Below are 18,450 nucleotides of genomic sequence, written 5' to 3' on the forward strand. Positions count from 1 at the left end.
GCACCAAAGACATTTTTTGATTGAGTGTATCTTTAAGAGTATTTTCTGTGTAGTATAAACAATTGTCACCTTCCTTTTGGTAAACGTACATATCAGGATCAAGGCTGTTCATATAATTTTGGAACTTGTAATCAATACTATCGGAAAAGTTTTTCTGTGCATTTAAACCATGGCAGATCACACTCAAATCTTCAGAACTTGAGGAGTCATCACTATCATCACTCAGCATGATTCTTGTAAAAAAAATGGAAGGAAGTGTATAGTTTCAGAGACACTGGGCCACATTCACATACAAAAACACATAAACCTTCCATACAAACATAAAAGCACCTTTCACTCTTCACACCAGTCCCCATTTTTAAACATCTACACCAGTGGCAATTCCCCCACCCCCACTCATACCCAATCATATGCAGAAATACACACACACAAAAGTACACACACACATTCCACCCACTCATTGCAGGCAAGCACAACAACATCAGAAAATAGTAAGGTAAAGAAATTAAAGAGGATGCCAAAGGCACTGACTAGTATTTATTTATTTATTTATTATTATAATTATTATTTTTTTTAACTTTATTTTTCTTTTATTTATATATATATATTACACACACATATAGATATATAGATAGATAGACACATATATATATATATATATATAGATATATATACACATATATATATATATATACATATATATACACATATATATATATACACATATATATATATATATATATATATATATATATATATATATATATATATACATATATATATATATATATATATATATATATATATATATATATATATATATATATATATATATATATACACATATATATACACACATACACACATATATACACACACATTTATTTTTTAATTGCTGCATGTGCATTATATTCCACACTCTAAGTGAAAAGGCCGAAAGTATATTTTTCTTTTTAAGGAAAAAAGAAAGAGATGAAGGTAGGAAAGTAAAGAAAAACGATAAACGAAAGAAAGTAAGAACGAATGAAGATACACGTTTACATGTTGTGCCGAATGATCGACCTTTGCGACAGTTTTCAGCAGTTGTGTGTATGGCCACAGCCGCTTTACGGCAAGCACTTCACTTCCATGCAATGCATGCCAGTGAGCCTCAGCAGTTCACATGAACTGTCAATATTAATATCAGAATTCAGCCAGAACCATAAGCTGTGATAAGCTGTGATGAAACCAAGTTTATTTCACAAGACACAGCTGTAAGATTGTTACATGTAGCGGCTGCAGCTCTCCACCGAACAAATTATAAGTGGTGTTTGCATGTGGAAAGTACAGCTGTAAATATTTTTCGTAAGAGGCACTACGAACAAAACCACTGCTTTCCTGGCCGTCGCCATATTGCCCTCCCAACTTCTCCGTGTTAAGGGTTAGGGTTAGGCTAACTGAAATGTGAATGCTGATTGTCTTTATGACAATTATCACAAGACATACCTCAAAATGTTTTGATAAAATTGAAAATATTTGCCAGTTTACAGATTTCTTCTGGCCTTTTTTGTCTTTAAGATGTTCAGTGTTTCAGATCAAATAATTTGAATGTCAGACTGAGATATAACCTCAGTAAGAACAAAACCAAAGCAACCTGGCCCTATCTGAAAAAGTAATCCCCGCCTACTTCATTTATGAAATCATGAATTAACTGATTAACCAAATTCTTTGGTTCAATTTCTCGAGTCACACGTCAACCTGATTAAGGATAAAAAAAATAATTGAAACAGAACGTGTCAGACAGCATCAAGTAAGATCCCAAAAAGCTTAATCTAAAATTGAAGAACAAAGTGGGCAGAAATTCCTCCACAGTGATGTAAAACACTTTCTGCCAGTAATCACAAATGCATGAAGAGAGTTGTGGCTGCTGTTATTGGCGTTAGAGGGAAATTACTCCTGCACACAGGTTGGTTTGGATGGCTTTTTCCCTCCTTAAAAAAAGAAGTCCTCATTTGAAAAGTGCCTTTTTTATACTTATCTGATGTGAAACATTTAAGCGTGATGACAAAAAAAAACGCAAAAGGAAGAAATTTGTAAAGCTGCAAGTACATTTGATTGTACTGTAGCTGGATGGAGAACTGAACAAGTCAGATTATTTCATATCCATTAAAGGTTTGATGAGTTTAAAGGTTTTAAAAATATTCTTGTTTTAGTGATTCTTAAATGCTACAACTTAGTAACCTTAAGTGAAGTGGTTAAATATGCAAATTATTTTTTACCACTTGTAGATTTTTTGTTGTTGCAACATTCCTGACTGAAGTATTAACAACCAATGGAAACAATGTCAAGAAGGGAAAATACTATATTTTGCAGTTTTTATTATTTCCTCTTGCTTTTTTCATTTGTTTATTATATAAGTAAAGACAAACCTTAAGTTAAATAGCTTTTGTTTTATGGGTGGATGCCTTTTAGCACAACACAGTAATTGTTGTTTATTTCATGCATTTGATGTACCATTCTAATATGCAAGTAAAAGTTGCTGTTAGATTATAAGATTTTCTTGAATTTTTGGCGGCTTGTTTGATCAATTTCCCCAACAAATGGGACTCTGGCTGGAGAGAATTGGGCACCGTAGCCCTCCTGCTAAACGTTGTATCTTTTAAATGTGTGCTGCGACTCTGGGGGTGTTATCCTGACCTTGACAAACCAGTCATGTGAGCGGCACGTTGACGTCTTTGTGTCATCGCTCTTTGATTCTGTGCTTTTTTGTTGTGCTTTTTGTTTTTCTGGCGTTTGTGAACGTCTTTGTTAAAAGCGAGCCCTTGCTGCCCGTCCAACCCTGTGCTTATAAAAAGAGCCGACCAACAGCGGTTACACAGAGCTGTCCGGAGATGATTAAGATCGAACAAAATAACAATTGTAAAAAAACTGCTGCAGTGGAGTGTCCTCTCGTCTCTCTTTATCCTTTGGAAGTCCTCGAACTGTCCATCCCATCCAAGTAATCAGCATCCTTCAAAGAAGCCCGGCCAAAGCTAAAGCCAAGGCAAACAGAGAGCGTGTCCTAATCAGGCACAGGGAGAGCCGGGCTTATGGAGCCCCACCCCCACTGCCGGACCATTACTGGGCTGCCAGGGGTTCAGGATTGGAGCTTCCTCCTATGTTTGCCATTCAAATCAGAATTAATGTTTAAGAGGCAGAGGAAAATCCCGTGCTTCATAGATAATGTAAGATTTTATAGGATGTGAAGTCAGAAAATATGCACAGTAATATCTGAATTTAGCTGGTTTATATTGTAGTGGATTTTATTTATTTATTTTTTTACTTTTTACTGTATCTCTGTCAAAACTCTCATGTAGTACTAAGCTTTCCCCCAGATCAGCGTTAGATGTTGTTTTACACTGCAGTGCACTAAAAACAACAACTTTCCTTTAATTTCAACGAAAAGACTCATATACAGTTCATGCACAGCGTCCAGAGACTAGCGCATGTGTGATTTAGAAAGAGACGGCGCTTGTTTCAGGGACAGAGTTCTCACTGACTGCTTTCCCTGCATGTCAGTCTGCGCAGTAAATAGGTCAGTGTTTTATGTGAGTGAAGAATCACTAATGTCTGAGCCTTCATGAATCTGCCTTTTTTAGCCGTCAGGCCGCAGACCAGCCAGCAGCTTCATAAGCCAGCTGTCAGCCAGGTTATTAGTAAAACAGCCGCGTGACTTTTAGGTCCGCAGATTTGATTTATACTTCATTTGCTGCAGGGCCATGTAGCATTTTGCAGGATTTTGTCACTATCAGTGTCAGCCAAATTAATATTGCTAAAGAATATTTGTAATGCAAACATCGTTGGCTACTGAAGTCTTAGAAGTTAGTGTGTTGGGTTAAGCATGTTAGCTTCTACTAACATGGTAGCTAGAATTAGGGTTCCCAACTATTAGAAATTGAAATTAGTTGCTTATGACGGCGGCTTGTTTGTCTTCTGTTTTGTTTTTATATGGAGCTGGCCTTGTAGGACACAAAAGATCAGAAATGACAATGCTCCAACTTTCAAAACATTCAGAAGTAAATCAAACATGGCCCAGTGTAAGGAGACTTAAAGAGAATTAACAGATATGACTTTTTGGACATTTTTATTTTGGGATAGGATGACTTTTTGGGTATCAAATTATAATTACAACATTTTATCTCTTGGTATGCTAAAGGCTTATTTAATTTAGGAGACTTGACTTTTTTTACTTATTTGATCTAATGCTACTCATAAAAATGAGTCTTTGATTCACTAATGATGAGCCTAGACCCTTAAGATGTGACTTATTATTTAATAAGCAATATTTACATGTTAATATTAATTGAATAATGTGAATTAACATGTCTTTGTGGATCTTTGTCCACGTATAAGGTACGCTGGATTATAAGGCGCACTAAATATTCTTCCCAAGTGTGTAATATCACTCCACCCCTTCGCGTACACATCTCTCTCCTGAGAGGGAGAGCTATCCATCTCTGTCGGGAGAACTGAGTAGTTGAACTACACTGCTCTGTTTCTAACATAAGGCCAAAATAAATGTAATTTTTAATATTGAATAAACTTACTAGGTTTATTGTTGCTAACACGTACTCCGGACGCAGGCTACCTAAAGGCTCCCACATACTCGGTCCGATCAGGTCTTCTCGGAAAACTAAAAGAGATGTTGAAGACACCAAAATGATCAGGTGTCAATCTTCATTTTTTACACATAATTTTGTTATGTTCAAATATTGTTGTCTCGTTAATATTTTGTCCTTCTGAGTAAAAAGGTTTCAGGTCAGCTAAACAGATAAAAGGCCTAATGGCAAACTTGATGTGAAATCAGTCGTCACTAATTCATAACATATTACCCGAATGGAATAAAACTCGATTTGATTTGATAGACGTAAGAAAATTTTTTTATTTGATTTTTTTATTTAGTTTTTACTTTATCTGTAAACACTTTGATCACTTTGTATTTACTTAATTTTCCCGGAAACTAATCGTGAAACCATATAATCCATTTTGATGAAAAAGTTTTATTGTGCAAATGTAGAAGTAGAAGTTCTGACTTTGCTCTTACAAAGTTACTCAGTTTAATTTTTATTATGTGATAGCTTTGAGCCAGATGTTGATACCTCACCACCTGTGTGATGTGAAATTATCAGGGCGTATTTCTAATTTATGAAGTATTAAAAATTGTAATGACAAAACAAACAGGAAAATTGACCCAGACTTTAAACAGTGTTCACTGGTTTCTAACATATTCAGGGTGGTATAGTGTTAACTTGTTTATTTATTTATTACTTTTTTTGTGTGTCCTGTTTGGCAGTGTAGCACTAAGAATTACTTTCTTAGTGTTAACTTGTTTTCTATATCACGTCAATGCTACACTTATGCCTTTTGATGAAGTTTACACCTTGTCAGGGCTGATCATGGTGGTTCACAATCAAGACATTGCAACAGATCCAACCCATTGTCTTGGCGAGAGCTATGTCTGCTGCTCATTATTGCTTTAGAGTGCACATATTGTGAAATTCCTTTGTAAACAACAGCGTTTTGCTAGTTTTTGTTGTTAGTGACACTCCCAACACCAACCTGAGAAAACCTGTTTTAGGCTATTCTCTGGACCTTCTGCTGGAATTCACCTAAATGGTAGAATCAATTATAACGTAACATTCCACCACCAATGCGTCTCGGAAAATCCTGGAGATTGGACTGGAGAATAAAGACAAAGCTGTAAAAGCATAATGTTGCAATGTAGCTGGCTGCTCTTTTATTTTAGAACCAGTGTGGTCCTCCAGCTCAGAAAGGTAGTTATTCAACTTGCATTACTATTTCATAAGTTTGTCAAGGTTATTTAAGAGGTTTTTGTTTGTCAACCAGTCGAATGTCGGCCTTAGCATAGATGCTACATTTTATTTCTCATCTTATTTTCCTAGATACAAAACCCTCTTTTTAAAGCAGTCAATCAGAGGCACATGCTGACAGGAGATCATCTAAGTCAAAGCCAGATAACACAATCATTCAAAAGAAGACAGGCACTTGAGTTTTTATTTCTGTTTGTTAAGTACAATGGGAAAAAAATTACTTGCTGAAAGTACCAAAGTTCTCCACACCAAAGCAATGCATAAATGACCAGTAAGAATCATAGGCAGGCCTTCATGCTAATTTTTCACCAGCAGTGCTAGACTAGGACAACAACATTGGAGTGACAGACTTTGGTGGTTGTCTCGACTTTTTAAAAATCCAATTATAAAGGATTCCCACTTCTCATCCTCTGTTGGAAAGTTTATTTTGGTGGTGTTGGAGAAACGGCTCCAATGTGATAATCGAACCTCGGGTCCAGGAGGACCAATGTGGCTTTTGCCCTGGCTGTGGAACAATGGACAAGATCTTTGGCCAAGTAGAATTGCTGAGTGGGGTTATGGAAGTATGTTTTTCTAGTCAACATATGTATTCTGGATCTGAAGAAGGCCTAAAAATGTGTCCCCAAGAAGGTGTTGCGGGGTTATGTGGTATCTGGGTGGCATTTAAGGGCCATCCAATCATTGTATGCCAAAAGCAAGAGCTGTGTCTGAATTTTTGGCACAAAGTCAAGCTGATTCCCAGTGGACGTTTGATACCAGACGGGCTGCCATTTGTCACCGACCCTGGTGTTCATGGACAGGATCTCAAGACATAGTTGCGGAGAGGAGGGTGTCTGGTTTGGGAACCTTTGGATCTCATCTTTATTTTTCACAGATGACGTGGTTCTGATAGCTTTAGGCCATGAGCTCCAGTGTGCACTGGAGCAGTTTGCTACTTAGTGTGAACAAGCAAGAATAAGAGTCTGCTCTTTTAAGGACTTTGGTCTTTGACCTGTAAAAAGGTGGACTGCCCCCTCTGGGTTGGGGGTCGGTCTCTGCCTCAACCAAAGGAGTTCAAGTAACTTTTTTTAAGAGTGATTATAGGATGAAGGGGGAAATGGGCAGACAGATTGGGGCTTCGTCTGCAGTGATGCGGGCGTTGCTCAGGTCTATTGTGGTGAAAGAGCAAAAAAGCAAAGCTCCTGATTTACTGGTCTGTCTACATTCCGACCCTCACTTGTGGTCATGAGATATAGATCATGATCGAAAGAACAAGATCCCAAATACAAGTGACTGAAAGGGGAATACTGCGGAGGGCGGCTAGACTTAGCTTTAGAGATAGGGTGAGGAGCTCCATCATCCAGGGGGAGCTCAATGTAAAGCCACTGCTTCTCTGCATTAAAAAGTAGTTTGGGCATCTGGACAGAAGGGGACCCTAACCCAGAAGAGGGATGTTTGTGGTTCCCCCCTTGGCCTGTTGTCCCCTGTGACTCGATCTCGGATAAGCAGAAGATGATGGATGGCTCTCAGTAGATGTCACCTAGTGTTCAATTATCAGGTGTGACCAAAGAAGGTTTGTAGGCTATCTTGTTTGTTCACATCTTTTCAGCTCTGGCCACAGATTTTTGATGGTTCTGAGCTCAGGGCTTTTTGATGAATATTTCAGAACACCGACTTGTCGTTTAGCTGCTTTGTAATTAATCTGGTGGTATACTTGGGGTCATTTTCCATTTGGAGGACACAAATGTGTCCAACCTTTAATCGCTCATCATTTCTCAACAAATCTAAGGTATTTGCTCCTGAGTGCATTTTTGGAGTAATGAGTTTTAGTTAGTAAAATCATTCTCTTTCCAGCTTTAGCCAACATCTTTACATTGTGTTCTGCATTTTTCCCCTTTATTGTCAGTCAGTAAAGGGAGAAAAATATGTATCTTTTTACACAAAGGCCTGGTTTCTCCTTTATGTGCTGTGCTGTTTGCTCCATACTAAATGGATATTTTTTTTTCAACTTTAAAGTGAATTTAACAGTACACAACTCCTGCCTGGATGCACATATCCTCCTACTTTACTGACAAGTAAAAAAAAAAAAAACCTGTACTAAACTGTGACCCAAAAACCAAGGTGCATGCCAGGCAATGATTTACTTACACCATTACACCGTTAATAACTTGTGTTCAACATTTATTGCTCTGTTTTGCAGCTCAGCAGTTCACAGGCCGTCTCCACAAATAATTTACTTCTGTCCTTGTTAGTTTTCCAAAATAAAAGAATCCTGATGTGGTTTTTTACAATAATCGGTTCACTTTAACTCCTAAAGAGAATAAAAGAGATGGAGAAACGTAATGATTTGAAAAAAAAAAAAAATTCAGATAAAAGAATTACATGTTTTGTGTCAAATGAAGTGAACATTGATATTTGCATCCCATACATTTGTATTCTTGTGGAATGGGAAAAAAGTGTCTAAATAGGTCTGTTTTCCATTCTGGTCGGTATTTACGATGAAACAACCTATTATTTGTTAATATTTTACTTATAAATATCTTTTCAGCGTGATGCAGGCATTTCACAGGACACAGTGGGGTCTTGCATGATATTACTGTTTTTCGAGACAAAAAGCTTTTTGTTATGCTACATCCTCCTATTAATCTGATTCCTTTATTCCAAACCAGCTTTATTTGTAAATAAACTAAGAATCTTTTGTACCCTTACGGATTTTAGTTATCTTGAGCGATGATGATGAATAAAACCTCAAAGGCCACTGTGAAGCCAAACGTGTAATTTCAAAGAGACGGTGCACACTGCTGTGGAGCAGGGGAGTGTGTCTTTGTTTGCTAATGTAGGTCTCCACTAAGGGGGCCGCCTGGATGTCCCGTTTTCTGGGACGGCTGTGCTGCATATCACATGATAGCCTTGGCCTCGGGGTTAGTCAGTGAAGGAGTCTAACATGGTCGTGGGATGGGTAGACGGAAGATGAGCGAGATAGAAGAGTTTCATCGTGCCAGATTATGTTGGAGTCAAATCCTGGTTACAGTTTTCACAGCGGAAAAGATTCACTGGACATCGCACGCCACCGCAGCTCTTGATACCCGAGAGTTACAACGCGTAGATGCAAGCAAGTCTGTTTATACAATTTGTGATTTTTTTTTTTAGACCTGTTGTTATACGTTAGGATTCCTCAGGTCGTCTAAAAATTGGTACAAAAAAGAAAACAACTAAATGTAACTGGCCAACACAAAGTGGTGCATAAATGTGAGGTTGGAGGAAATCAGGTTTTTGAAATTTAAATTTGACAAAAGTGCGGCGTCCATTTGGATTTATTCACTTGGCCAAATTCCAGTTCATCCCAAGATGTTTATGGGGGGGAAATATAACCTGTTGCTCCTTGTGAGGCATGTTCTGTTCCATTGGTACTCAGATGTAGGAATTTCACATTTTCAAATCTGGAAAATCACCTGGATTACCACCTAAAGTCAAAATTCCAACCCGAAAAGTTAGTTTCCTTACTGGAGTCCATTTGCCTCAGGAGGGGAAGACATGAATTTGAAAATGGTAGCCTAACCGCGGTCCAGGTCCGAATTGATAAACCAGTTGGATATAAGCTTTGCTATTAAAAATAATTAAAAACTACTAGGGCACACTATTAGCCCACGCATTTCTGGGTTTCGACTCTAATTGCCTGAATAAAGGCAGTTTTTTTTTTGTTTATATGTATATTTTAACTTGTAAAGTGAAGCATCTTAACCTGGTTATTAAAAGTCCCCGCTGGTGTACTTCTTCCTCACTAAGCTCCTGCTTCTCCTCGTCTGTTTCCTTTCAGGATCTTGTGAGTGCTACTAAACATGTCTGATAGTGTTGATATTGAAGAGAAGCCACCAGCCCCCCCCTTGAGAATGAACAGTAGTTCCCGAGACTCTTCATCAGTGAATCACGCATCTAAACCACTTCCAATGGCTCCTGAGGAAAAAAACAAGAAAGCTCGCCTGCGCTCCATCTTCCCCGGAGGAGACAAAAGTGAGCATCCTTCGTCACCTTCACACTCCATTTCATTTCTCATTTGTATAGTTGCTATACTCTATGAAATAAAATTAAAACAACATCAGAAATTTACCGTTCTATTTATATGCATTTGTTTTTCTACAGCAAACAAAAAGAAGGAAAAGGAACGTCCAGAGATATCCTTACCCTCAGACTTTGAACACACAATCCATGTCGGCTTTGATGCTGTTACAGGGGAATTTACAGTAAGTATCCATTTCCATTGACTTGCGGGTCAGTAAATGGGAACATATGTGCTTCTAAAACGTATTCTGCAGCAATAGACTTTGACCCACAGACGTTTATTGACAGAAGCTGCTGGATAGACTCTCATCTCCCTGTAACATATCAACATTGCCATTTTCCTTTATCCACAATTCAGTTCAATTCAAAATACTTTACTGATCCCAAAGGGAAATCAGATGTTGTCGTAACTCATATTGTGCCGGTTTCTTCAAAGAGTTGTTGTAGATGCTGATGGCTGTGGGCAGGATGGGTCTCCTGCAGCGGTCTGTCCTCCAGCGGGCCTGAAGAAGCCTCTGACTGAAAACACTCTCACTAACAAAAATCACAATTTATGCAAAAAAAGGATGCTGTTCTTTAATGAGTGATTAATAACAATGATCTGAACAAATTATGCATTTATTATTATGCAGTTATACTACATTTAGTATCTATCTGAAAGTACGTATTTCTCCTGTATTTTCACTTCTTCAGTCCCTCTATTGATCCATTTATTTGTCCATCCATCCATTCATTCATCCATTTGGACTAAGAACTCTGAAAAATGGGAATAAGTTAGAATATGTTTTTGTCTTATAGTAAGACTATAACAATTCTATAAAAACATATGTATGAACCTGTTTATTTGATTAAAAAACCTGATCCCTACAATCCTCCAGAATGTTAATGCTGTAACTATATTGCATAGAAAATAGTGTAGTTTGAGTAAAAAACAAAAACGACCTTTAACACATATTTTCTTTAGGTTTCACCTCTGAACTTGTTCAAATTCAGGTCTGTGATAATAGTAACCTATTATATGTTTTGAAAGATAAGCTGGATACAGATAGAATCTCCTACACGTTATTTTTTTTCTGTAAACGTTTACAATAGGGAACCAGAATTTAGGAAATTGTTTTGCTGCGCCAGTGTTTGCGTAATGCTAATGAAGGGTGAATTTAGTTGGAATTAACATTTTGCAGTGAGTCATTAATGCATATGAAATGTGACAGACTTAGGGTTTCAAGACTGTTTTGTTTTGGTTTGTTTAAGCTGTTATTTTTTTTAAATGAGTGGCATCTGTTGGTTGAAATCTAATTTTCAGCCCCCTATAAAAACCACCTTTGCACTGAGGATAACATGCTCTGCTCTATTTGACTTTCAAATGTTTGGTTTATGCCATCAGTGACATCACTGACAAGCAGTTCCTTGTTCATATGGAAAGCTACGCACCGGTGGCAAACAGAGGCTCGTTTTAGCTGTTTTAAACTGCCACTCTTTAAAGCTTGTTTCATGCTTTTCCAGGAGAACAGAGGGAATTACTGTTGATTTTTTTTTTTTTTACCCTGGATTGCTATCCAAGTATCATATTTCCTAAGCCCCTTCTGACACCAATTATATAGCAGCAGCTATTTTCAGCAGAGATTAGGCTTTAAGTGCAAAGATGTGCTGAGAATGTGAGGAGACGACATGGAAGAACACTTTTAAATGACATTCAGCCACCGTAAAAGACTGTCCATCCACATGGATTAGAACACACAAGACATTATCCCCAAATATATATAAATCTCTTCTACATTTCTACTGTAAATAGGTCATAAAGGTTCAAATCGACCCAGAGAGAAGCTTCAGCATTCACTTTTAAACATGGCTCACAGCTAAACATTGATAGTTCAAAAACAGGTGCCTCTTCTCTTCGTGGCCGCATTGCCCAACAACCATGCCAGTGAAAATATGTTGTTAGTAATAGGCGGACGTATTCACACATGTAAAGGGAGCTTAAATAGGCCTCAAGAGAAAACTTTGGGTTACACTGAGACTATTTTGGCCAGATCTGAGAGGTCCTCCGAGGATATTTTTAAGTGACCTGAAAAAGGCGGCGCGCTACTGCAGCACCTTTAGTTACACTTCCCTGTCAACATGTGACCTCTGTAGGGAATCCCGGAGCAGTGGGCCCGGCTCCTGCAGACCTCCAACATCACCAAGCTGGAGCAGAAGAAGAACCCACAAGCTGTGATCGACGTGCTGAAGTTCTACGACTCCAAAGAGACCGTCAACAATCAGAAATACATGAGCTTCACCTCGGGAGGTAGTAAGATACCAAACATCGGCCTCATATGAGCGTTTTCAGATTGTGATGGTACAGAAAGCTAAGCATTTTTTATAATCTTTTTAAATCTTCTTCTTTTAGACAAGACAGCACATGGTTACATTGCAGCAAACACTCTGGTGAGTTTTTGTATATCTAAATCTACGTTGATGGATGTTGTTCGTTTTACCTCAATAATATATATATGATTTCAAATTGGTGTTTAAACATAATCACATGGTAATATATCTCACCATGAAAATTAGATCAGTCTAAAAGTTTGACAGGTAAGTTGCAACAAATGATTTCATTTCTGTCGTTTCTCCCTTTACCTCCACTGAGTTTTTCTGGCGAGTTTCTGCGAAAACACACTTTCGGATGAATCCCTTTTCACACAGATTTCTTCCTCCGTTTAAAATATGTTTCCCTCCGGAGGCTTTCCTTTCCCCGACTCATGTGGCACAATGGCCTGATTTTTGCACACACACACACACACACACACACCGAACGGTTTTTGCAGCTACGGCAGAAATAAAAGTGACTGCAGAAGAGAGGTGAGCTGCCTGTGGTTTATTTTATTTTTTTCCCCGATCCACTCCCGAATTTGAAATGTCTGAAGACAAAAGCGTCACTGGAGGCTCAGCTGTGTGTAGAGAGACTCCCGCCGTGTTGACCTCGGTTGCTTTTGAATGGCCCCAGCCTGCATTCACTGGGTGGGGAAGAAGAGGAGCGAGTAGAATATACTGCCCTGAGGGGAAACTCCACTGGGATCTCTTCACGCGGGACCGGTGAAGGGTAAAAAGGGCGTGGCGGTCAATCGGGAGGTGGCGTTGTGCACTGAAAGCTTTCAAATGCATTTCAGTGTTCGGCAGCACGCAGAGGGGGACTCAGGTGATGGCTTCGTCGTCGCTGAGCTTTCATAATGAAGATGATCACCGACAGCTGGTCTAAAGATGCAAAGATAGACAGCCGGCTCTTATCGCACCGCTGATGATCTCTGACTGATTATCTAGAGCAGCTGCTTTGCAGGCGGATGTTACAAACTGATGTACATTAGCAACTGACACTCCTCTAAACTCACCAGCTAGCGCAGCGTTCTGCTGTAAACTGGGACTCTTTAGAAACGTCATCTCATTTGAAGCGTTGAGCTTTGGGCTTGATGTCCGCTCACACGCACTCGGGTCAGTTGCTGTCAGCCATTAGCTTCACCCACAACTGATTCTCGTTATTTTTTAATTTAGAGGTTAAAGCGTTCAGTAGAGTGGCACCGGTTTTGAGATCTCCTTTTAGTGCTGCTCAAAGAGAATAATTGTAGCCTCTCTGCTTTCTTCCTACATTTAATAATATCTCATGTATAGCGTGCATTAAACCCATATCTGATAACTCTCAGGCATGATCAGTTATTGGGGGGAGAGGGGTTTTCCAAATAAACGATGATGCAACATTTTACACATGCATCCACTGACGCTTCTTGAAGTGGAGAGGAAACTACCGTTCTGAACCGGTGGCACTTTTTTTATCCCGACCACGTCGCCTCCCCCTCATGTTGTCTGTTAGTGTGGACGTGAAGTCCACACCTCCTCGGCTGCTACCCCTCTCTGCTCCCCACCCTACCTTCTCCTCTATAGTACACGCCTAGTCTCGCTCACTTGTATGGGTTTGTTTTAAGTAAATCCTCCCATTTTCAACCTTCACATTCAGAACCGACTGCTGTCTTCTGGGCCTCCTGTCAGCCTTAGAACCTGCAGCGCATTATTTGACAAGGTAACTCCTCCATATTACTTTCCACATGATGTACCTCTACGTTGGCCGCGAAGCTAAATTCAACTATTTGATGGCCAAATATTGACTGAGCCGTATGGCTGTTTTTTTGCAGTGCAAATATTCAATTTCAGAGGCACGTGTATTTGTATTTAACGGGGGTTTTGATCGGACCTATGACCTTTTAATGTTTTGAATAGATATATTTTCTACTGAAAGATCAGATATGGGATAATTTTTGTGTCTTTCTTTAAGTTACCGTCTCTGAAATAGCAGGACAGTTGCACATTGACTGTCAATCTGCATGTATGAGCTCGTATTTTAACAGTTGAAACCACATTTCCAATAATCTGCCTGTAACTTCATCCCCATTTTAGACATTACTGCATGGTTCCTAATAAAAACACACACATGCACCCAGCACTCCTCTCTGCACTGCAGTCTTGGCCCAGTCTTCCTCGAAGCGAGTCAGAGGCCCGGTCTGTCTGAATGAAGGACTGGGACTTTGCTTTTAATCAGTAGAACTAAGCTGCACCGCTTTCATTAATGCATGACGAGAGAGGATGAAGTGTTTCCATTCCATCAGAGGAAGATGATCCAAGGCAAATATAGGTCTTGGATGGGAGGGGAAAAGGAAAAAAGGCACCGCATTTGGCATATTAAATATGCCTGAAGCTTATTAATCAGACTAATTAAGAGGATCCTTCCATTATCAACAGGGTGTCTGCGGTTCATCAAGATACTGTCCACCACAGGGTTGCAGTATGTACGAACTCACAGCGCAGTTAAAAATGTAACACCTTGCTATTTAAAAATTCATCCCCATCCCTGGTTCATAGCACACCTTACCAGACCCTACATCTCCAACCTCCTCTGAGACAACGCGCTGAATGCAACCCAACTTTTCCCTTTAGCTCTCACCTGAATCATAAATGCTTTTCTGTGCCATAGACACAACATCTGCCTAATGCTTTTTGGTATTTGAAGACCACTTTGTTTCATTTTTCTTTAGAAATGTTTTTTTTATTTATTTATTTATTTGATAATTAGATATGCACCGATCTGAAATGCAGTACTTGGCCGATTTCTAACCTAAATTTCTTTTTGCAAAGCTCTGATTTCTCTTTAAAAATAGTAGTCTCCATTCTATCTTCATGGTTCTCAAACTGTGGTAAAAGTGCACTTGGCCTGCCTTGAGTGGCACTCAAAAAATTGTATCAGTTGTTTGCAAGGTAAATATGAACAAGTTACTTGTGATTGAATGATAATACGTTCCAACTGGCGATAAGATGAGCTGTTCATGCACACTGATTTTTGCATCATTAGAAACTTCTTAAAATACGGTGTGGTGAGAAAAACTCTGACTGCTGAACAAACACTTGTGCAGTGTCCCATTTAACCTTGAAGTCTGCAGTTGAACCTTAAAATAGAAATAACAACCCCAGTTCTACCTTGTTCCAGTTCCAAGCTCAAAAACCTCTGGAGTTTACTAACTGATAGGCACGGTGACCAGGCTAACTGCTGTTAGCAACTGCATTAGCAATAGAAGCTAATGACAATAGATCCTAAAATTTCAAACTCTGTAGCTACATGTTAACTAAATGAGTATCATGTATTAACTATGTGATGAGGTCCAAACTGATGAAAGTGCAGAAAAACATATTTTTACGTTGGCTATCATCAAGTCTTATAGGAAAGGCGGCCATATTGGATAACGAGGGTGGAGCTGATGTCAGTTTTAGCATTTTGAATTTCAACTTCAGGGGACCCGTTTAATTTCACAACTTGAAAATTTAGACATTTTAACTTTTGAGTAAAAATGACACAAATACCTAATCTGCGTTGTTAATCCAATGATGTGGTGCCAATAGATGAAAACCTCTGTCTTTTATTGTTTTAAAATGCGTTAGTTCTTGGGACATCAAAGTTGTGCTTGTTGGGAACAGTTTGAGAACCTTATAGAAAAGGTTACGTTAATTTGGAAATCATAGAGGTTCAATGGTCAAAAACAAAAAAAACACCTTTGGTAAACTCCGTTCAGCCTTCCTGTTATCGCTCTGGCAGCCCGAATGAGTGGCATACAAGTTATTTAAAACATACTTTCCCTTTAAATGACTATTTACAAGATTTTCCTTCCTCTGACTAAAAAAATAAAAAAAACCTGACTGATACTAGATATGGAGAAATGTTAGTGTTTAATAGGGTGCGCTCACTGCAAGGAGCTGGAAAATTGGTCAATAACGGCTGCCAATCAATTTCTCAGTGCATCTCTAATGATGATTTGTTTATTGAAGTAATTCAGGTCTGTAATGTGGATACCAAAAATATCCCTATTTGCATTTCTCTCAAGAAAACCTTAGATCTTGAACTGGGAACATGGATGGTTTGGAGTATGCAGGCTGTGTAATCCCCAGTGGTAACAGCTCAACACAGTGTTTCATTCATTTCTCCTGACTTACATCTCTTCCCATCCAGGGTGCCAAAACATCAACGACAGAACCCCCGATCGCGCCGCCTGTTTCGGAGGAGGAGGATGAGGAGGAGGAGGAAGAGGAGGAAGAAGAGGAAGAAGAGGACGACGATGACGAGCTGCCCCCGGTCATCGCCCCTCGACCTGAGCACACCAAATCTGTAAGTTCACAAGGCACCGGTTGTTCGAGATCGTTCGGCCGCTGTTGTCGTTCCTATCTACATTTGGACTCTTCGAATGCAGATCTACACGCGCTCTGTCATGGACCCACCAAAGCCCCCGAGCCCCGTCAAAGAAGAGTCGACTCCACCAGAGTCGCAGGTTCAGCCTGAGAATACCTCCAACACGATGTACCGCCACACCGACCGGCAAAGGAAGAAGTCCAAAATGACAGACGAGGAGATTCTGGAAAGACTCAGTATGTCTTTAAAGAGCTGCATGTTTCTACTACTTAGCTATTAAAACCTGATGGATTATTGCCCCATGCATTGGTAGGCAAATTTTTGTTTTTCATAGTATCCGTGAAAACGTTTAGAAATAATGAGTGTGTAGTGTGATTGATGGTATTGATCCAAAAATATGAAATAAGGAAATATAATCTTCTTACAGTTATATAGTAAGACTTTTACAAACACTTATCATGTGCGTGACTGTAAAGGGAACATCAAACGCACATAAAAACTGTTTTTTGAACAGATAACCGTGCTAGCATAAAATTTCTGGAATGGCCCCTAACTCAACTCTATTAAAGATTTGTGAACTGTCCTTAAAAGCCGGGTCGCTACCAGGAAACTATTCAGCTAAAATGAGCACTACCACCATGCCCTCTACTTTCTGGTTTTCTCTGCAGCTTGCTAAGAGACATTATCCAAAATAGAATTGGATGGTGTGTGGCTCGCGTGGATATTTGAGTCCGTATGTTTAATTTGCCCCTGTTTATAGAGTCAAAATTGCTCAATAAATCCAGACTTTTGCACCAAATCCATTTTTTTAAGCCTTAAAGCTGCTTGTTTAATCGTTATTCAAGCCTACAAAAAAAAAAAAAAGGAATGGTGCCTGAAATGCATCTGAAACTTATATCAGATTCTTTCCCATGATGGGAAAATCTAAACTTGTGATCCGGACTGTACATCAGCTGATAACATAACCCAATGTCCTGGTGAGAATCTGCGTCAGCTTGTGTTTTTGTGCAGTCCTTTTAGTCAGTATGTTGAGAGCAGCGTGCCAATTACCTGACTTGAGCACAACCTCTCATAATTGCCGGTGATTGTGCTCACAAATACCTAATCTGTGGCTAGGGTACCTGTCTCCCAATCTAGTTTGTGGGTTTGAGTCCACATCTTGTGCCCTGTGCCCCTGCACAAGGCACAAACCCCCAAGTTGCCTTCCGATCTGCGTATCGATGTGCGGATGTGTGGGCGTTTGTGAATGTGGTTTTATTGTTCAGTCTAGTCGGCATGACTAGAAATGCACTATAAAGTAAATCCAGGCCATAAACTCAATTTAATCAATGTGCTTATGCAGAACAGACAAGGAGTCGCCCTTTGTAGATCACTCTTCTCTCAGTGATATAACGTCCGTGTGAATCGCCGGTCATTGTGGGGGGATCAAATCTGTGCACTGAAAGGAAAATGCAGCACGGACACAGATTATGTATGTGTTCTCTCTGACTCAGGGAGTATTGTCAGCGTGGGGGACCCCAAAAAGAAGTACACGCGCTTCGAGAAAATAGGACAAGGGTAAGTCTCTTCACGACCAACAAAACAAAATGAGACATTTGTGGAAGGGTCAGTCTCTGCAGGGGAACGGGGCTTTTTTTAACAGAACAAAAAGAGAGAGTTAGGGTTGAATAACTGAGCACAAAAAGTTAGCGGACAGGAAATGAAAACTGAAACCCGGATTAGCTCAACCAGCTGCCTGTCTCCACTTTTCTCTACATCTTTAAAAGCTTTTATTTGACCATTTCCTCTGTACAGGACTCCTCTGAAAAGGAAATAAAACATGCAATGATTGTAATCTTTGCCCCGTGCTTTGCATTTCCATAT

The 18,450-nt window shown here is 39.4% G+C and overlaps 1 protein-coding gene across 2 annotated transcripts in view; it reads left to right on the top strand.

Annotated features, from left to right (window-relative positions):
* LOC105919908 (serine/threonine-protein kinase PAK 3) overlaps nt 1-18,450 on the top strand; it is a 44,041-nt gene that overhangs the window by 17,091 nt on the left and 8,500 nt on the right. Inside the window, exons 2-9 of one of the 2 annotated variants that reach the window (XM_012855362.3) lie at nt 9,646-9,839; nt 9,969-10,069; nt 12,021-12,174; nt 12,277-12,314; nt 13,876-13,938; nt 16,411-16,566; nt 16,649-16,823; nt 18,081-18,144. In XM_012855362.3, the coding sequence (XP_012710816.2) occupies nt 9,668-9,839; nt 9,969-10,069; nt 12,021-12,174; nt 12,277-12,314; nt 13,876-13,938; nt 16,411-16,566; nt 16,649-16,823; nt 18,081-18,144 (923 nt within the window). In that variant the 5' untranslated portion in view covers nt 9,646-9,667. The remainder of the gene's footprint in view (nt 1-9,645; nt 9,840-9,968; nt 10,070-12,020; nt 12,175-12,276; nt 12,315-13,875; nt 13,939-16,410; nt 16,567-16,648; nt 16,824-18,080; nt 18,145-18,450) is intronic. The other variant, XM_012855363.3, reaches the window with a different exon arrangement.

Source organism: Fundulus heteroclitus, chromosome 11 (assembly GCF_011125445.2).
Source record: "Fundulus heteroclitus isolate FHET01 chromosome 11, MU-UCD_Fhet_4.1, whole genome shotgun sequence".
In the NCBI taxonomy this organism is placed as follows: domain Eukaryota; kingdom Metazoa; phylum Chordata; class Actinopteri; order Cyprinodontiformes; family Fundulidae; genus Fundulus; species Fundulus heteroclitus.